The sequence below is a fragment of the Zeus faber genome (genome assembly GCF_960531495.2).
Source record: "Zeus faber genome assembly, chromosome: 13".
Classification (NCBI taxonomy): domain Eukaryota; kingdom Metazoa; phylum Chordata; class Actinopteri; order Zeiformes; family Zeidae; genus Zeus; species Zeus faber.
In genome coordinates, this window is record NC_137198.1 from 26,089,097 (window position 1) to 26,110,274 (window position 21,178).

The following is a 21,178-nucleotide window of genomic DNA, read 5'->3' on the forward strand; positions in this document are numbered from 1 at the left end:
GCTGGGGCAGTCTAGCGATTATGTAATTATTGGTTATCTCATACGTAAGTACAATCCAATTGTACGGTTTCAAAATACCCTCCCGTTTGATTAAAACAGAATAGAATAGAATATCACCGTACATTCAGATTATTTGTGTTTAGGGTGAAGTGAAATGCAAGTTTTAAAACTCAGGGTGGCTGTGTGCTGGTTGTGTGTCCGCAGCCCAAAGGGCATGTGGCGTTGAGGCGGTCGGCAGCTGACCATGGGCGACTGGAACCTTCTTGGCAGCATCCTAGAGGAGGTCCACATTCACTCCACCATTGTGGGAAAGATCTGGCTCACCATCCTCTTCATATTTCGCATGCTGGTCCTGGGGGTGGCGGCCGAGGATGTGTGGGATGACGAGCAGACCGAGTTTGTGTGCAACACCGACCAGCCGGGCTGCAAAGCGGTGTGCTACGACCGCGCCTTCCCCATCTCCCTTATCCGGTTCTGGGTCCTGCAGGTAATTTTCGTGTCAGCACCCTCACTGGTCTACATGGGCCATGCTCTGTATCGCATCCGTACCTTGGAGAAGGAGCGCCACCGGCGGCGGGCCCAACTGCGGGAGGAGCTGGGCGAGACCGAAGTGGCTCTGGAGGAGCACAAGCGCATGGAGAGGGAGCTGAGGAGGCTAGAGGAGCAGCGGAAAGTGAAGAAGGCTCCCCTGAGGGGATCTCTGCTGAGAACCTACGTCATCCATATCCTTACACGCTCCATGGTGGAGGTGTGCTTCATCCTGGGCCAGTATGTCCTTTACGGTGTCCGCCTGGAGCCCCTGTACAAGTGCGAGAGGCTGCCTTGCCCCAACAGCGTGGACTGCTACATCTCCCGGCCCACGGAGAAGACTATTTTCATGGTCTTCATGATCATCATCGCCAGCGTGTCGCTTTTCCTGAATGTTCTGGAAATATCCCACCTCGGTGTGAGAAAAATCAAGCAGACATTGTATGGGGAAAAGTATTCAGATGAGGACAGTTTGATCTACAAGCACAAGAGGAAATCGACCATACAGCACCTGTGTGTAATGAGGCATTTGTCGCCTCACAATGGACCTTTGACGCAAACCGTTCTTAAGGTAATTCCAGAGGTAGAAATGAATCCCATACCTCAGAATTTGGGGCTCAAAGCTGACCAGGAGTTGACTAAGCACAATAGCCTGGCTCATCTGGGACACTATCAGAGCAATTGCAACATTCATGGGCCTCGAATGCCCCTGCACCAATTCAGAGCAAGCCAAGACTTTACCACCCAAAGCCCCCCAATGCATCAGAATCCAGAGATCAATGCAACCACCACAACCACCTTGGTGGAGCAACACCTTACAGCCTGGGGTGCTGCTCCATCTAATGTCATCCACACTCAATATCAAGACCCCCGACATGGCCACCCTCTGGTGTCAAGCACCACCATGGTGCAGAGGCCAAGCTTTGCCGCTAGGGACCTGGAGGAGGAGGTTGAGAGAAGGGAGTCAGTGGCGAGCGATCCCCCTCTTAACTCCAGGAAGACCAGCTTCATGGTGAGACCGCCGTCCGAAAACATGTCAACCATCAGCGGCTCCAGCATGTCAATGTCAATACACTCCTCAGAGGAGTCAGACGAGCTGGGCTCCCTTCAGGGAGACATGCCCATGATGCCACCCCCTGGAGGTCGAAGAATGTCAATGGTAAGTAAAGACCAAATGGTTACATCATGTTTTGTTTGTCTGCTTTCCTGCTAATTGTATCGGCATTGAATATTAATCAAAATCGAAATTTGATGTCCAAGCTATAAAGCCCACTCTCATATAATTCTAACTATATATTTTATTTTTAACACAGTTTTCATTTTGTCAAATATCTCAGTGCTACAGCAGCCCAACAGGTTTCTTAGACTTTGTATAAAAATGACTTTTAGCAACCAAGGGCCATTCATGAAGTCAAACAATGGCAACATAAATAAGTGCTGCAAATGCCACAGGAACATGTATAAATATAGATTAAATAAATATGTCAAACAGGATTTTATATCAAGGCTGGAGAGAAGACAAGACAGAGAAAGGGGTTGAGGAGAAGTGACAGCCAAGCCTGTGTTCATCTTGGACACGAGGAGAACGAGTTGGCAGCTTGGACCGTGATCCGTTGCTTCGAAGTTTGCAGTGAGACTAACGAGAGAACAAATCAAATGGCCACTGGAGTTGCTTCAAATAACAGCCTTCACTTTTGCTGAAATGCCAAACAACTGAACGGAAATATGAAAGTGCAGACAGAAAAACAGCACGCAGGCAAATACCACGTCCATGTCCACAGGTAGCGTTGTTCTTGAAAGGTTTGATCGTTTGGTTTTCCCTGGAACTCTACCGCACAGAAGGTTCTATTAACAAGGGCAAATGCAATTGTTGTCAGTGGCAAAGAAAGATGGCAATGCAATAACCTTCCAAAACGAAACTTCCAAATCTTTTTAAATCCATCATCAACACATCTTGAATGTAGGCAAACCTTCAAATATCATATTACAATATTAAGTAAGTATCTACTGTATATGCAGGAATCACTTTTATTTTCCATAAATTCCATTTCCCCCCCTTTTTTCCTCAGAGTGTGTTCCTGGACATTTCCTCTATCATGAAGAAGTGAGGGGAAGGAGGCTAGCGTCAAGGCCAGCCACTCCGGAGCGTGGACCGCGTGGCCCTCGGCCCTCCCGTAACAGCTTCTCGGGGTGAGGGAGGGAGGGAGGAAGGGAAGGGAAGGGACTGAAAGAGGCGAAGAGGAGATATCAGTGATACAGCCACCCACATTGATCCGCTGGTCAGGGTCACAGAGGGCCAAAACCAAAACTTGGCACCGATTCCTGATCAGGATTCCAAGCACCTTAAAAACAAAACAAAGGAACCATTGTGGGGTTTTTTCAACATTGGTATGAATGAAAAAAAAAATGGTATGAGCAAAAAAAAAAAAAAAAAAGTTTTCTAAGTCAAAGACCTGTATGTGTGTATTTCGAGTAATTTATAATCAAAAATATTTATTTATATTATATCCAAATTAAATGCTTCTTAACAAAACGGTAAAAATGGGTGTTGGTATTCAGTCCCCCCTCCAAAAAACCCCTCACTTGCTATAGAACTGTCACATGCTTTTTGTTTTATTCTGAACACAAAAATGCCTAGACAAAAATGCTGTTTTTTTTCCTTTGAAAACATTTGCATATCAAATAATCAAAACACCACATGTTGCACAATATTTACAAAAGAACCGAGAAAAAACAAAAACAGGCAATTCCAACATTCATCGATAGGAAGAAGGAGTTGGGGGGGGGGGGGGTCAAGATGAGGTTTTCTCTGCTAGTAACAGTCATGTTTGCAGGTACTCCAAAAAAGGGGTGGGGGGTGGGGGTGTGGGTACACGTAAAAAATGGCTCACCAAAAAATTCTACAAATACAATGATATAACCACCATAGAAAGTTATGAAACGACACAACTTAAAAACCCGCCCTATGTATCCTATATCGTACAGTCCTCGCCCCCACCCCCCCCAAAAAGAAGAGGTATGCTGAATTGTCCAGGTAGATAAGTGTTAAGAAGTCCGCTCTGTTTTTGCTCTGGCCAGATGAGATGTTGACAAAAAGTGAAAAAATAAAAATAAAAATAAAAAACACAACCTCTTGCTTTACACAACCTGGGATTGAAGCAAAAAATATATATATAATAATAATTTAAAAAATGGCGCTGGATTATTTCACTGGGAGTGGCCCCCGTTCCCACAAAAATCCTGGAACGTACTGGAAGGTCTTTGAAGCCCTCGCATGCCCAGTAATGGTCATGACTTCAACGGACCAGATGCTGTAATGGCTTCGAAAGACCAAACTTGGAGGTTTGCACGAGTTGCACAAGTTTTCTTTTTGCCCCAATACTGCCTCTGATAGTGCCATATTACAACAAGCCCACCCGGTGCCTCGTTTCCCCCCTTGAGGAATGGAGACGATGGCAAAGCCAGCTGGTGTGAGATGGGGAACAGGAGTATTGTTGTTGAAAATGTGAATTCTAGGCCGGACCAGCGGTGGCTTGATAACAAAACGAAAAATATTGCATTCAGAGTGGATGAGTCGTACCTGATATTTATATTAAGAGATGCACCAATACCGATTCCGTCAGGAAGCTACTAAAAGAATAACCACTTTTATTTGGCTTTTCTTAAGACGTCCCAAGGATTCCTTGGCAATCATTGTTGTTGTTCGAATGACCCAAAACTAACATTCTAGGTCGATGCTGTTCGGCAAAACGGATTGGATTGGTCGGTATTGCCAAAGGTAATGCCAAGTGGGGATTGGTGTCTCTCCAAGTTAATTGCATCCGTCTTATAATACAGGAGAGAAAAAATTTTAACAGATTGCAAAATGCACTGGATTTATTTAAATGTACTCAAATTTATTGAAATTGGAAATTGCGCGGATCTATTCAGATTCAGCCTTTGTTCCGTATCTCTGCTCATTCTAATGCTCATTCTTTGATATCTGGTTAGCAGTCAAAGGGGTGGGGGTTGGCGTTTCGGGGGTCGGGGGCACCCTCCGGTGATTTGTGGCGTTGTGGCTACAAACGAGCCGCCGTGATTTATTTAAGAGCAAGTTATAGATTTTCTTAACTGGAGAATTTGGGCTGCACATGTCAGATGCTTGTCATTTTACACCAATTCACACTTGTGATAAGTGTGACAAAAAATAAAAAATAAATAAAACCCCACAACATTAAAGTGGCTATCCATCACTTTCCAGTGAAGGTCATTTTGGACTAAATGAACCTAAACCCTAACCCTAACCTCAAGTCTGAATGGCGTCCTGCTTTTCGACTGTTGCCCGAAGGCAAAGCAATTGTGTCATTAGTGTCTATTTACCCATAATTTACCAGATTAGAAAATATGAAAAAAAACACTTCCTGAATCACTTTCCAAATTTGGAGCAGGCTCAAATCATTATTTTTTAATGCCTGAATCAAGGGAAAATTATGTAAAAAACAAACAAACAAACCTTTGAGATAGCCACTTTAACTTTCATATGTGAAAACAGGGATTGGGGTCATGATATTATGTATGTGTGTGTATATATATATATATATATATACTGTATATAAATATATATATATACATATATATATAAAATATATGCATACAGCACACAAATAACACAAATTTGTAAACATACTCTCACCCCCTTTAAGCTTAACTTAACGTTAGTAAGGACATTTGTGACTCGTAATAATATAAATTAAAGGACCTAATATCTCCTATCTTTAGAAATGGTTAACAGTAACCACTGTTAAAAAAACAATAAGAAGAATAAAAATTACAACCATTATCCAACACAGAATCGATGCTAGGAAAAGGTAGCGCTTTACCTTTCGTAACTACCAAACTCCCCAAATCCCCCCCCCCCCACCCCCCACCCCCGAGCCTGGAAAAACCCAACAAAGTGAGATAAATAAATTAACATGTTCACATTAAATGAATCCCAAGCCTATTCATATCAGCCGACAAGTGTCGAGTGTCCTTCAGTGTTAAAGATCGTTTTCGGTGGAGCTTCATCGCGACTGGTGGAGTTTAGACACAAAAGCCAGCTTCACACCGAATGCGCAATCGCATCTGACAGTCGGATCCCACCCCTGGCCGCCGCCGGAGGCACATCCTGGACCCCCGAACGCAGGCGGAAATTGCAGCTTTTCACTTTTGAAATCCGACTCTCCATAGGAAGGAACGGACTTCCAGTTTGTTCTTGTTGTTTGTCGTATTCGGTGTGAAGCGCGCTTCCGTACTGTGGTCGTTAGCATTGTTTGGGGTTGGCTAGTTCACTTTACAGAACAAAATCAATCAAATGCCACAAAAAGACGATCCGAGCCCATCGGATGTTTGGATCTCATCAAAAAAAACAACCTAATGTCAAGATAAGAGCCGCTGTACATAGGGGTTTATTAGCTTTAGCTCTAGCGACGACTCCAGACTAAAGTTCATGGCACACCAAAGTGGCGTGGAGCACCGCAACCCACCCCCCTACCCTTTCCCTAGACACACACACACACACACACACACACACACACACACACACACACACACACACACACACACACACACACACACACACACACACACACACACACACACACACACACACCCCTCCCCATGCTGACGCTTCCACCCTGCCATGTGCTTTGACATTGACTTTTCAACAGCAAATGAATTTGGCATCGCCCCCGATCAATGACGCGCCATCACTTTTGCTGTCGTTGGTTGGTCGGTCGGTCGGTGGTCACTTTGTAACGTTTTTTTTTCTCCGCGAACTCGGGGAAACTCAGATTATACTCCGTCAAAAAATGGAATTACTCATAGGAAGTTTCAATTTAGGAGGTGTCACACACCAACGATTATTGAATTTTTTTTAAAGGGTCGGTTCCTTTTATGTACAACACGACCCAAAAGGTGGACACCTTGTGAAACAGGAAATTCTTATTTCTACACAAAAGAATTACAATAAATTACGGCTCCAAAAAAAAAAGAGCACGCACGATATTCATAAGTAGTTGTAATTGATTTAAGTGCCAGTGTCACTCTATTTGCTTATCGTGGCCTCTTCGAGGCCTCGGGCAGTGCTCTTTTTGTTTCATTTTGAGTCTCTTCTTATTCTCCTCCCTCTATCACGTTATACCGCGCAGCACTGATATGGTGAAATTAAAAAAGGCAGAAGAAGGGGAATGTGTGTCTAAGCGAATGTGAACTTGAGTCGGAGGTGGGAGGGTGGGACAGGGTCGACTTTGCATAATGAGAGCTCATTTCCACCCATTTGTCGTCAAAATGTACAATTTTACAAATGCATACCTTTGGTAACATTTTACTTTAAAGTCCTGCGTGGCGCCATAACTTCTGCCGCGTCTGTTTGATTTGATTTGTCATTTCATCACGAAAAAGGAAGAAGATAATAACAATAATGAATGAGTAAGTAAAGCTACGTAACGGCGCGTTAATAACGCATTTCGATATTTCCGAGAGAGAGAGAGAGAGAGAGAGAGAGAGAGAGAGAGAGAGAGAGAGAGAGAGAGAGACAGAGAGAGGTGGCGGCTGAAACGCAGCCTCTCCAAATACTTAATCGCACGCTACGTATCCAATTAGGGAGTCACAACAGGACTGTAAAGTAAAGTGCACGTACATGTTAACGTTAGGGAACATTACTGAACATTCTGAAGGAATTCCTGAGTTTAACCTCCCCCCCAGATGCACAAGTGCGGCAGGGGGGGAGCAGACGTGTAAGACAAGAAGAGAGAGAGAGAGAGACAGAGAGAGAGAGAGAGAGAGAGAGAGCTGCCAGTGCCAATGTTATTGTAACCAGTCCAAAAAAATACCTGTTGTACAGTATTGCTGATAAGACAACTAGTGTCGTTCGTTGAAAAAAAACAAACAACTACTACAAATTTTACTTCAATTATCAAGGTCGAGACGAGTCAAAGTGTGTTGCAGACTACGAACACGTTTCCCCAAAAAACAAAAACCCGAAGAAAACGGCCGGCTTCTAAGTGCCGCCTCGTCTCTGCTGCTCCTCCGTCGTGCACTTCTCAGTCATTTCCTGACAGAAGTCCACGGTGACGGTGGGGCTACATACGTCCGCGCCGGTGGTTTCGTCGGCGGGGGACGCGGGGCCCTCCCCCAGCCCTCCTCTTCCTCCTCCGCCCCCATACACCTGGACGCCGGCGGGGTCGGGCCGGTCTTCCGACGGCGGGTCGGGGGACCCGAGGGCGGGGTCCGAGGTCAGGTCGATGTCGGCGGAGATGCGGCCCTTGTCGGCGCCACCCTGCACCTCCCTGCACACCTCCTGCGAGAGGTAGGACAGGTTCTGCCACAGCTCGCCCATGCACACCTTGAGCTGGTTGCGCTCGCTCAGCAGCTTCTCCTTCTCACACACCTGGATGGACGGAGGGAGAGCGTGTTTATTAACAGCAATAATAATAATAACAATAACAATAATAATAATAACAACAATAATATTTTAAATCATCAAGACGCCACATTGCATTCAAAATAAGAGCGTTCCTTTAAAAAATAAAATTAAAAAAGCTCTTTTCACCATGCAATGACATGTTAAATATGTTCATATTCTTAAGATTGTCCACTAGATTGAAACAGTATATAACACATTGTTCACATTATTAAAGGGGACCTATTATGCTCCTTTTCAACAAGGTCTCTGGGGTGCCCAAACCATGTCTTTGAAGATATTTGCTGAAATTACCACTGAGATTATGCATCCTAGCCATTGTAACATGCCTCCCTAATCCTCCTGTTCCTGATGCGCTGTTTCAGTGTGTGTCGATTTAAATGAAAACGCTGCTGCTCCCCACACCCACTCCCGAACTGTTTGGCCCAGTTCTGTGAGCCCTTTGTGTGAAGTATGTAAACTTTCACGTACTTCACCACAAATTTGAGGCAAGAAATAAGCAATGAAGTTGCGGAATCTTCACTCATATTAGATCTACAAGGTCTAATTTGAAAGTTAGTTCTGACTTTTGTTGCTTTCGTTGTCGTCGTTTCATTCAATTAGTAAACGTTGGAAAATAAAATAAAATAAATAAAATAAATACATCTACAATAAGAATACACCGTTTTTATTGCTTTGTTTGGAGAAACGCACAGTGGATCGCACAGTGCAGCCTACAGCCAACCTACCGCACACTTTCTTTTTAGAAAGAAAGAAACAAACAGCAGAATTATTTTTTAAATGCTTTATAATCTTTCCCTCGTCTGCAGTTTTGTCCCGGACAGTTGGTATTAACTGCCAAGCACTGCTGTGAACAGAGCAGTTCACAGCAGTGCTTGGCAGTTCTCAAGCCCTGGATGGAGTTACTGCGACCGGGGGCGGCTCTAATTCTAATGTGTCTCAATGTGACGTAGGAACGAGACACAAATCCGAATGGCTTGTTGAATCACATGTTTTAGGAAACAGACAGCTCACAAAAAAAGTGACTAGGTTGTCTTATTTCACAGCATTGTGTTTGTAGGCCCGTCAGAGACCCAAATGTATGTGCACAAATGCTGAAAAAGTGAGTTTTTCATAATAGTTCCCTTTTAATAATGTCCGCTAGCATCAACCAGTCACTTCAAGTTCAAGTTGAAGTTCAAGTTCAACTTTGTTATATATGTTCACATACATGTTCACATTATTAACAACATCCACTGAAACAGTGACTTTGATGTCTTTGTTCGCATTCTTGATCCCATCAACTAGCATCAACCACAGCGTCACTTTCTTTTCTCCCAAGTTATGCCTCCTTCTGGTCGATTGATTTGTTTTTGTTTTTCTTGGTCACTTGAGGGGGGTGGGGATATATTTTGTTCTTCTCACCCATATCGACGGTTGACAGACCGCAACTGGCTACGCTTTAGGTACGCTTATGAAGTGGCAGAAAAAAAAAACAAGGATCAAATTTGGGGTTTAAAAGCGATATATACATTCTCACGTATTACCACTTTAATCACACCAACAAGCAAACACTTACATCCACCAACAGACATCGGGCAGGCCTTAACAGGCACACACTCAGCCTGAAGATGTTGATGTTGCGTGTAGAGTGATATGTCACCTGAACACACACAAAAGCAACTGTTTTTCGTACCAGCTTGTGGATCTCGCACTCCAGGTTCTGGATGCAGTCGAGCTTCCTCTTGCGGCAGCGCTGCGCGGCGATGCGGTTCTTGCTGCGCCGGCGCACGTCGTGGATGAACTCCAGCTGCTCCGAGGTCAGCTTGTGCATCTTGATGAGGATCTGGAAGTCGTTGCGCGGCAGGTTGGTGATCTGGTCCACCGGGAACGGCAGCTTCACCTGCTCGGCGGGAAACGCGGGGTTAACCGGGCCCGTCCGTTTTAATATTGACGATTAGTAGCAGCTCCTTTTATTGCAAGACTCTACAGGTATGGCACAAACACACATGTAAGAAGATAGAGACAGCGGCAAATAAAATTGTTGTTATTATTATTATTATTATTATTATTATTATTATTATTATTTCAAGTAATTATAATTTGCAGAAATAGTTGTGGTGAGTTGTGATTGACTGCCCCGACTCTGTGGTGGTAATGTGAGGTTGCAACCGCCAGGTGTCGCTAGAAACCAGCTTTTCGAAGCCGGCGTGACTCGGCGGGGGCGGAGCCTCCTCCTTCCGCTGCGAGGCTGCGCTGTCTCCGCTCCGTTCGCGTTCGGTGTAATGCGTGTGACTGTTTCAGACGCTGCTGTCGGCGATTGAGGCTTATCAGCAATTGCCCTGAAGTCTTGAAAAGAAAGTGTTCTGTTCCGCGCGTCCACATCTTCTGTCATTTGGGAAATTATGTGGAATCACACTGGACTCCATTGACACTCTTTTCACCCAGGCCTGTCTGCCAGTTAATGCAGCGCTGCCAGTACATGCAAAGATGAGGTCATTCCCTACTCTGGCTGAAGATGGAAGAGGAGATAGGGTGTGTGTGTGTGTGTGTGTGTGTGTGTGTGTGTGTGTGTGTGTGTGTGTGTGTGTGTGTGTGTGTGTGTGTGTGTGTGTGTGTGTGTGTGTGTGTGTGTCGAGCTCCGCTAAAATCCCCCTCTCTCTTATTTCCCCATCTCCGTTTCACTGTTGCTCACCCCCCCCTCTTGATACACTATATATAGCCGCATGACTCCCACCAGTCACATAATAAGGTTAGCATGACAGAGTGAGCCTTTAGACAGTCTATCCCGCCCCACCCCTCATTTTATACTGCTCTCCCTCCCTCTCTCTCTCTCTCTCGTTCCCTCTCTCTGGTGCTCTGGTTTCCATTTATAACCACTGTAGGTCCCACCGAGGAGCCCATTCCTCCAGTCGGCGGTGGAGGAATGACAGAGGCCTGCTGTCCACTGGGGACCCGCGACAATCTGCTTGTTTTTTTTGTTTTTTAATTTTAATTGTATATATATATTTTTTTAATAGCTGTGCAGATTGCGGGTGGGCAGACTGAACATCAAACCGTAGAAGTCTGTGCATATAAAGTGACACATTTTTAACAGAAGGATGGTTGGGATGTAGGGAAGGTAATAAATTGCCGCCAAAACCATGACATTTTGACTTTCATGCAGTTGAAAGTATACTATGCTACGTCTGGATAACCAACACAAAGGAACAAGGTGGAAACTCCCATAGTGCCTTTTAAAGCCCAAATTAAAATTTCAAAGTAATAAAGAATTTGGAAGTAAAGCCCACATATTAAAGGTACAGGATTTCGGTGTATGTGTTGTGGGGGCTACGGCAGATGGTGGAGGGGACTCGGACAGGACCCCTTACACCTGGCTATAGGGCATCCTAGTGTTTGTGTGTGTGTGTGTGTGTGTGTGTGTGTGCATGCGTGTGTGTGTGTGTGTGTGTGTGTGTGTGCTCTCCAAGTGAGACAACTGGGTCAGGGCAAAGAACTGGGACAGAACACACACACACACACACACACACACACACACACACACACACACACACACACACACACACACACACACACACACACACACACACACACACACACATACCCACACAAATTCTTGATTGGGGTTCTGTAGGCATCTGTACACTTGGACACACACACACACACACACACACACACACACACACACACACACACACACACACACACACACACACACACACACACACACACACACACTCTGTGTTTGAGGTAATGGGGGCCAGGTACAATAGGCTCCACATTTGGGTCAGGGCCCACAGATATGTCCTTGAAAAATCTAACAATGGCTTCAACTAATGATTGGGAAAAATGAATCCCCATGAAGCCTTGAGCTTTTTTTGTTGCCATAGCATCATCAGACCCCCCCCCCCCCCCCCATGTGATTTGTGATTGATTTGATTTGAAAGTGTTCGCCGCCTGATTGTGTTGGTTTTGGGTCGCAGTCTCAACATCGATAGTAATATGTAAGCATGTCCTTCTGACTGTGGCAAGATACCCAACAGAGAAGCAGAGGAAACGATCAAATGTGTCGACGTGGAAAACCATTCCTCTTCCATCCTCATGGCACCCTTTCATCCTTGCGATGAAGCTCCCTCAGTTCTGCAAACTCAATGTTTTTAGCGGGACTCGCTGCCATGTATGCACTTCTCACTTTACTGTTCCTCAGCGACCCATCTTCAGTCCGGCTAATATCCCCCGTGTATTTGAATGTACTGTATCTGTGAGTTTTCTAGCGCGTGTGCACGTCCAAGTGTCGGACTCTCGGCACCAAGTCGGATATAGAATATGCTCTGGCGTCGCCATAGCAACCGAGTAGCTCTCAACTCCACGTTCTGCATCCCTGTGTGTGTGTGTGTGTGTGTGTGTGTGTGTGTGTGTGTGTGTGTGTGTGTGTGTGAAGCCACACATTCAAGTGGCATTGCTCCAAAGACATCACTCCCAAGAATAGCTTGGTTTTTAATAGCAGCTGGATTTTGCTCTTTGAAATATTCCTGAAACTACTTGTACTGCAACTGCATACGACGTACGTTTCCGAATCATTAGCCTCTTAAAAATAGTAAAGGTTAGTTACCCAGTCCCTTGCCAGATATTGAATCCTATAAACAACATTTGACTTTTAATAATAGATCTTTTTGCGTCACTGCACTGAATTGTACTGAATTCACTCCCCCACTCCAATTACATTTTTTCTCAAATCAGAATTTCTTTTGTTTTTCAATTTCCACTATTTCAGTTCTTCGGTGACATTGTGTTTTCTCTCTTCCGACAGTAATATTTGGAATTGATGTGAATGATCAGTTAGACGTATGAAAGCTCAAACATTTACATAGTATGTGTAACCAGGGAAGTGGCAGTACCTTCTGGTTGTTATCCACAGAGTCATTGAGTATTTCATTGTACTAACTCTGTTCTTTTTTAGAGGAGAAAAGCCTTTATTCAGCTGCGAGGTGACACAAAGCTAATATGTTGAACTGACATGGGAAAAAACAACATATCATTTTGAAGAATTAAAGCTCAAACATTGATAGAGTATGTGTGACCGGGGAAGTAGCCATACCTTTTGCTTGTGAATGAAGTCAGGGCTATTTAAATTGTAAATTGAATTTACACTGCACCTAATTTCAGGACTTAGTCTATACTTGGTTGAGGCTCCGATATCCCAAGGGTTATTGTGCTTCTGTCTCCGGGATGTTTTAACAATGTAGTATACAGAGAGAGCTAACCCCAGGGCTATCGGGCCCAGCACAGCAGCATGGTTTCACACCTGACTTTGTGTAATTATAAAGGGCTGCAGGCTTTAGTTTGCTTTGGAAAAAGCTTGCAACACTCATTCGTCCCCCAACTCCAAGCTCCAGGTACAGTGTAATGATACAGACCTCCGGGCCAGAGTCTCTGGCAACGCCGCTCTCGCTGTCTCCCTCCGAGAAGGACCCCGACTCGTCGCTGGAGTTGGCCCCGTTGGGCCCGTAGCCACCATGCTCGCGCTTGATCTGGGCGCGACCCTGAGAGAAGACGGCCTCCCTGCCGCTGGCGTTCCTCTGCTCGCTTCCCGCGGCCAGGCAGCGGGCGAGCCCCGACACGGAGCCCGAGCCCGAGCGCGAGCGCGAGCGGGGCGATGAGGAGAAGTCGTACTGGGGGAGGCTGGAGGGGGAGCCCACGCTGCCGCCATCCTCCAGGTAAGAGAAGGACGAGCAGGAGCTGGAGGTGCGGGTCCGTGGCTCTGCGTAGGCAGCCGGCGGCGGGGGGGAGGGGTGGGCTGACGCTCTGACGGGGACAGGGATGGGGCAGCTGGTGGTGGGATGCGAGCGGCCCCCATGGGGCGTGGCTGTCACGAAAGAAGAAGAAGAAGAAGACGACGAAGACGACGAAGAAGAGGAGGATAGTGGCGCCGGAGAGAAAGGGAGGCACGGCCCCTTGGAGGCGTTGGTCGAATCCTTCTCGTGAAACTTCTGCTCGGCGTACGGGTGGGCCGGCGCCTCCAGCCGCTCGCTGCCCGCAGAGGAGAAGATGACGCTGCGTCGGTCGAGCTCCGCCTCCTGTTTGGGGATGCTGTCGCATGAGGCCACCTTGGACCCGTTCGAGGGCTCGAGGGTCCCGGCTTTGAGGTCGTCTTGGCAGTAGCCCTGGGACGCCGTCCTGTCTCGCTCTCTTTCCCTGGCCAGCTCCCTGTAGTGGTCGAGGGACAGCCTGCTGGTGAGCAGCTGCTGTATGGTGGTGCCGGGCACCACGCTGAGGTCCAGGCCTCCGCGCTGGAGGTAGGAGCGCAGGCAGGAGGTGGGTGAGTCGTGGCCGGGGGACCGCTCAGAAGCCACGGGGCCTCCTTCCACCTCCAGCTCCATCTCCAGGACCTCCTCGGCACAGAGCTCGGGGGGGCAGAGTCCGCCGACCTCCCGCTCCTCTTCTTCGAACCCGAAGGGCTCCTCTTTAATCCTGGAGGGAGTCAGAAGAGGCGCCTGAGAAGGAGGTGGAGTAGTGCTGCCATCAGGGAGCAGGGGGCTTGGGACTGAGGTACGGTCGACTGAATTTTCAGCATCCTCACTGCCGAAATGATTTTCCCTGTGCTGGTTATTGCAGGCCTGGTACTTCCTGTATTTGGGACACCGTGGAAGGTCGGCGGCAGACGCGTCTTTGGCTGACCACCCTGTCTCCGGCGTAAAGTCAGAAGACCTTGCGCACTCGTCTCGGATTGGGATGACGTTATTATCGTCATCTTCGTCGTCACCGTACACCGCCTGTCCATTGCTGATGTGGCGGCTATCGCTCTGCAGCTGTGTCTGCAGGAAGCGGAAGCAGGAGTCCTCCAGGTTGTGGACGCCCAGGACTTCCGCACACCGGATGACCTCGCCGATGTTCTCCTGGCTCAACACTAGCTTGGCCGTATAGGCGAACTGAAGCAGGGGGGCAAAACCCTTGGCCGTCACCTTTCAGAGAGAGAGAAAGAGAGAAAGAGAGAGAAAGAGAGGGGATCAGGAAACAACATCGATCGATTCATCAATTTCTGGAGTTTCTGGAGTGTGGGTATATTGGTAAATTGTACAATGAGGGAAGCTGTGTTTGGGAAGTGCACTTGGTTTGAGACTGAACTCGGACGCTTATTCTTTTGTTTGGAACGCAACGGCATTGTTTTCTGTTGTAATTTTGACAACTGACCAACTACTGAAACGACAAAAAAGCAGACGCTTGGACTCATAAAAGCAAAAGGCTGGACTGGCCAGGGACCTTGATTCATGGCCGTTCTCCCACTTGCTAAACCATGTCTTTGCCCCTTCACACTTCTTCCACGTTGGGGTGGAATGCACAAACCATCTTGATTTTCTGTTGATTCCATTTATATTCACATGTATCTCTTTTGTACTCCTCAATCGCTTTGCCGTAGCCTTCATCCCTCCCCTCCTGCATGCTTCCTTTTCTGTAGCTTACAGCTACAAATGCTGGTGTGTTTCTGAATGTATCTGTGTGTGTGTGTGTGTGTGTGTGTGTGTGTGTGTGTGTGTGTGTGTGTGTGTGTGTGTGTGTGTGTGTGTGTGCGTGCGTGCGTGCTTGCTTGGGTGCGTGCGTCCGTCTGTGATTTCAGCTAGCATCAGCAGACGCCTCCTGTGCAGAAACGGGTTTCTGGCCGTAGAGAGACAAGCCCGGTGAAGCTCCTCCGTTAGTGCTCACACCACCAAACTGCAACGTTACTAATGAGGACCAGAGCGAGCGCGCGCGAGAGAGCGGGGGGGAGAGAGAGAGAGAGAGAGAGAGAGAGAGAGAGAGAGAGAGAGAGAGAGAATATGGACCACCAGAGAAAACAAAGAGAATGGGGGTGGGGGTGTCAAGATAGCGGATACAGTTTGTGAGTCGAAAAAAACTCTCAATCAATGGCAGAAAGCGCCAGGCGCAGGTATTGATAATGTCAGTGGGGCTCACTGAGCTGCACAATTACCCGTTTTAGCCGGTCTGCGGCTCCAGCCAGGGCGTTCGAAACCGCCTCTTTTCGAGGCCCCTGTAAAGAATCCTTCTCCGTGGAACAATATAAACGAGATAAGTTATAAATGATGTGTCCAGGAATAATATGGTAATATAATGGAATGAAATCGTGAGATGTCACGCTAAGCAAAGAATGGGGGAGAGCAGAGGCCGACGGGAAGAAAGAAAACGGGAGAGGGGAAAAAGACTGTGGATGGAAGGACCAAGGCCAGATAGAGCCCCATTAATTCTTTTAGGTAACCTTCCCTCATTGGTAACGTTTGCTTTTTGACTATGTACATTTCTCAATTTGTATTTGCTTTGCAATGTAAATGTACGTTTCCCCATGCCAATAAAGCTTTTTGAATTTAATAGACAGACAGACAGACAGACAGACAGACAGACAGACAGACAGACAGACAGACAGACAGACAGACAGACAGACAGACAGATAGATAGATAGATAGATAGATAGATAGATAGATAGATAGATAGATAGATAGATAGATAGATAGATAGATAGATAGACAGACAGACAGACAGACAGACAGACAGACAGACAGACAGACAGACAGACAGACAGACAGACAGACAGACAGACAGACAGACAGACAGACAGACAGACAGACAGACAGACAGACAGACAGACAGATAGACAGATAGATAGATAGATAGATAGATAGATAGATAGATAGATAGATAGATAGATCCTGCTTCCTGAAACGGTCCCTATGGTGAAAAAGTCCCTGATGGCATCACTCCGACTAACAACCATTTGGGCTCCATTTGGCCCATTTTATCCGTCTCTTTTATTCATAGATAAAGAGAAAACACTACCATTAAGGGATTAGGGTTTGACCTGTAAAGCGACGGAGGCGTCCCACTGATCACTGTGTAGTCGCGGAGACATATTAATCACTGTGACAAAACTGGGCCGTTGTATGGTAATGGAGGCAACCGGGGAGCCTGGTCCATCCCAGCGGTGAATGGAAACACCCCCATTAATGTGAACTCAATTTTTTGTAATCCCGCAAACATGTTCTTTGTGTCCTGTGTGATCAAATCACCTTCCTTTGACGGCACACATTGTGTTCAATACAGTATATATATCTTTATATATTACCAAGATATTATTGTTGATACACCGCAATACGCAATTTCATGGTCTAAATCAATCACTTTAAGAACATATGGGTCAAATCATTTCAATAATTTAAGAATCATCTTCAAAGTGTTTATTAACTGAGATTAGTTAATAAACACATAATAAACATAAATTAGTTGCTTGGATACTTGGATAAAAAAACCCTGCAAGAAACAATTATCATCCACCAAATACAATTAGTATAACTTGGTTTATTCTTTAACATCGGATTTGGAATAGCTTTAATAGGTTTTGAATAGGATATCATGTATCATCTATGTATGATACATGTATGTTTGTATGCATCAAGGGAATGAATAACCATGACCATCTCAGGCACTAGGGTTGTCATTTTTGCATGGCCGAATAATCGGCGAGTGGAACGACTGAATCAGTTGTGCCGATAGGATCAGAAATGAATACCTGCCAAGTGACAATCACGGCAAAATCGATCAGATTTGCATATGAATGCGGTAAAACTGAAGCGACTGCACCCGAATGAACCTGAGAAATTCGACCCGAGTTCCGTTTGAAACCAACCAACCAGTTGCCGATTCTCGCCGCCATGAATGAATACTCGAATAATCAAACAATCGGATGCTCTCACCCAACACTAACACGCACCTACTTAGCCTGATATTTAAGACCTAGTTTAGTTATATTTTGTCATATTTTATATATATTTTCATATATGCTATATATGACAATTTAATACCAAGGACCTAGGACCTTGATGACCCTGATTATCCGCAGCCCTACGGTGAGTGTGTGTAAGTCTGTCTGTTCCATGGTCCGCCGCGCTCCTCACCTTCTCCGGCAGGCTGATGATGGCCTCCGGTGCGCCGCCGTGGCCCAGCAGCGCCTGCAGGAAGTAGCGGCTGCTGGCGGCCAGGACGGCGCGGTGGGCGCGGATCTCACGGCCCTCCACCAGCACCGTCACATCGCACAGGATGCCGCGCCGCCGCTGCTCCTCCAGGCTCAGCAGCACGTTGGCGCAGTGCACCTTGGACTCGTACACGTACACGGGGGCCGCCGCCTCCCCCGCCGCTGCCGCCACCACGCCGGCGTCCGCTTCCTCCTCCCCCCCGGCCCGCTCCTCGCCGGCTGACATCCCGGCCGTTCGCACCCTGTGTGGAGGACATGTTAAAGGGAGTTCATTGTCTTAAAACGGCTTCAAGGTTTGCCCCATTGAAATGCATGTAAGCACAGTGATATCAGTGTTAAGTTTCTTAATAGTAAGGGTCCAGCGACACAACAGTTATAAATGATGGGAACCGACATTAAAACAGTGAACCTGTCCTTTAATACAGCCATAGTTGGCTGTATTAAAGGAGTTTGCTTGCTTTGGAAGGAAAGGAGCTTCCTTCCAAAACAATCCGAATCAATATATACTGTGAATGACTATACAACACAATTACAGATACTGTACTACATTATTACTGCATTACAGTACAGTATTACGGTGGCACCGTGGCACGGCAGTGCATTGCACTGCTGCCTCACAGCAAGAAGGTCCTGGGTTTGATTCCCGCCTGGGGCGCTGTTGGCACCATGCTCTGGCGGGTTATCTTCCAAATAGGAGCCTTTCTGTGTGGAGTTTGCATGTTATCCTCGTGCTCACATGGGGTTTCCTCCACCTAACATCAGTAAGGACCCCCCCCAAAAACATGCACACATCATCGTCTGGCCAGCGATGGACACTCATCACCAGGTCCCCGGGCGCGTCCACGTATGCTGCCCACTGCTCCTGGCTGCCCCCCCGTAGGAAGGACAAGCCAGGATGGGTTAAACACAGAGGCCTCATTTCACCGGCCACCATCCAAAGCATGTGCATGTGTGTGGTGTGCTGTGTGACAAATAAAGATTGTTGTTGTTCTTCTTCTATTACATCAAGCAGACAAGCCTCAGTTAAATATTGATAGACAAAGACTCTCGGGTGCATCAATCTTTTTTGCAACCCTTACTTGAGAAATCTCTTCAACCAGTTCATCTGTGGGCGAATAAGAACAAATGCTAGAACACGAGCAGGTTCAAGCGGAATGTGAAATGTATAGAAGATGTAGAATAATCGACAAATAACACAACCGGAGGGGTGACTCTGGGCGAAAACTGTACTTTAAAAAGGGCCAAACCAGTTAAGATAGCGACGAGCTGCGTACCAACTGTGGCAAGGCGGCGGAAGGAATCAACTAGCCTAGCACCTGTGAAATTAGGGAAATATACCTTCCTGCGAATAACTTTTACTAAATAAACTTTTACTATTTTGACGCATAACCCATCCTATCCATCCGCTCGACACGGTGATTATAAGCTGAGTTAGTTGATCCCCTCTGCGGCCTTGCCTTGAGCTTACACAGTCAGCGTGCGACTCGTCGCTCCCTCGAGGATGAAATCGGTGTTGATCTTCTTGCTTGAATCCGGGTGAGGTATGGCCAAAAACCATAATTCCCGAAAACGCTGCTATAATGCCACTTTAAACGGTCATTCAGATGACCGGCTCAAACGAGAATCAAACGCCGAGACAAATCAGCGGCTCCAAGATTACGGATTTGAAATAGGGCACAGTGGTAGTTGGGTTTCTCATAACTGGGTTCTGTACGTCGAGGTTTACACTTTGGCAAATACAGCATAACGTTATTATCCTCTACTTGTTTAATTCCGTAACTGTGACTTACAAGCTTTAATTCAACTCAAATACAGAGCCACAGATAGATCCCACTCCAATATTAATTACTTTGGGCTGCCTGGGTTCTATATACGAGCGCTCGAGACGGCGGTATGAATACAAGACACCGCGGCTCTTTTATTAAGCAAAGAGAACGCCCCAACGCGGGGAATTAAGACACCGCCGAGCGACGCGCTGGCCCTCGATTGTTCAAAAAAGGAGTTTTGGCGCGTGCCCTCCTCGTATGTATGTGAAATTCATTGAGGAATCTGGGTAGAGAGAGAGAGAGAGAGAGAGAGAGAGAGAGAGAGAGAGAGAGAGAGAGATGGATGCCGGGGCCCGCTCGGCCGATGCCAGGCGGAGGGTTTTCCATTGTGTTTGGTTTCAATACTGCAGCACTTAAAGCCCCGACACAGACAGCTGAGCACGCAGTCTGCCCGTCTGATCAGCCCTGGGCGCGTGTGTGTGTGTGTGTGTGTGTTACAGTGTATAAGTACTCGGGTACGCGTGTGTGAGTATGTGTGTGTGTGTGTGTGCTCACCAAGCACTTGGGGGGGGGGGGGGGGTGTTATTTCTGCTGATTCATGGCTTTTGAATCAGCAGAGCCCAGCATCAGGGGACAAGCTGGCTTTTATCCCCCCCTCCCCCCAGACCCCCTCCATGGGCCAATCATCTTCTCCTCTTTCTAAATCACCCCCCCCCCCCCAGAACACTTCAAGACTCGGGGACCAGGCCCTAAATGTTTTTGTTGTTGTTGACGATGAAAAATATTTAAATTCTCTCTCTCTCACTCACACACACATACACACACACACACAAACACACCTGGAATTTATGTGGCCTGGCGGTTGATTATGCGTTTCTTGTTTAACTTTTTTTTTTCCGCTTTTATTCATTGCCGTTTGTAGCTGAAACATCTGCATCATCTGTTTAATTTGAGATTTTCCGAAATCAATTTATTTAGTGGAACGGGAAGCTCGCAATGACCATTCGACCAGACCAAAGATGTTCATCTGACGGGAGGGCTTTACATTCAAGACCGATGGAAATTCAGGGTGTTCGAATGAATCTAGATGAATGGTTGGAGGTGGTGGGTGAGCAGGTCACCGCTTCTAAGGTTTCTGCTGTGATTTCTAATAGTGCCGCCAGCGCGATATCAATCATCACCAATTGGAAGTATAAGAAAGAAAGAAAAACAACGAAAAACGAAAATCAAATTTCAATCCCTCAAATCCCCCCAGACAAATAGTTCAAATAAAAAAGCAATGAAAGCGGAGACAGCGAGGTTCGGCCTCGGACTGGGAGAACCCCCCCGAAGCCTTCTGCCCTCCCCTCTCTAATGAGCGTGGCCACGCAGAACATACAAAGTTCCGTTGTTTTACAAATAAATAAAAATAAAAACTGACAGAAAAAATATATAATAATAGCAATA

At 46.5% G+C, this 21,178-nt stretch overlaps 2 protein-coding genes across 2 annotated transcripts; one reads left to right on the forward strand and one right to left on the reverse strand.

Annotated features, from left to right (window-relative positions):
* Positions 1-244: 244 nt before the first annotated feature.
* Positions 245-2,636, forward strand: gja10a (gap junction protein alpha 10 a; the record flags this gene model as incomplete). The annotated part of the gene is made up of 2 exons (XM_080012658.1): positions 245-1,687; positions 2,598-2,636. The coding sequence occupies 2 exons, from the start codon at positions 245-247 to the stop codon at positions 2,634-2,636; spliced, it is 1,482 nt and encodes a 493-aa protein (XP_079868784.1).
* Positions 2,637-7,372: 4,736 nt separating this feature from the next.
* Positions 7,373-18,192, reverse strand: LOC307238928 (transcription regulator protein BACH2-like; the record flags this gene model as incomplete). Its single annotated transcript, XM_080012082.1, has 4 exons — positions 7,373-7,936; positions 9,645-9,851; positions 13,366-14,910; positions 17,890-18,192. 4 exons carry the CDS (start codon positions 18,190-18,192, stop codon positions 7,547-7,549), a joined length of 2,445 nt encoding a protein of 814 aa, XP_079868208.1. The 3' UTR covers positions 7,373-7,546.
* Positions 18,193-21,178: the final 2,986 nt, after the last annotated feature.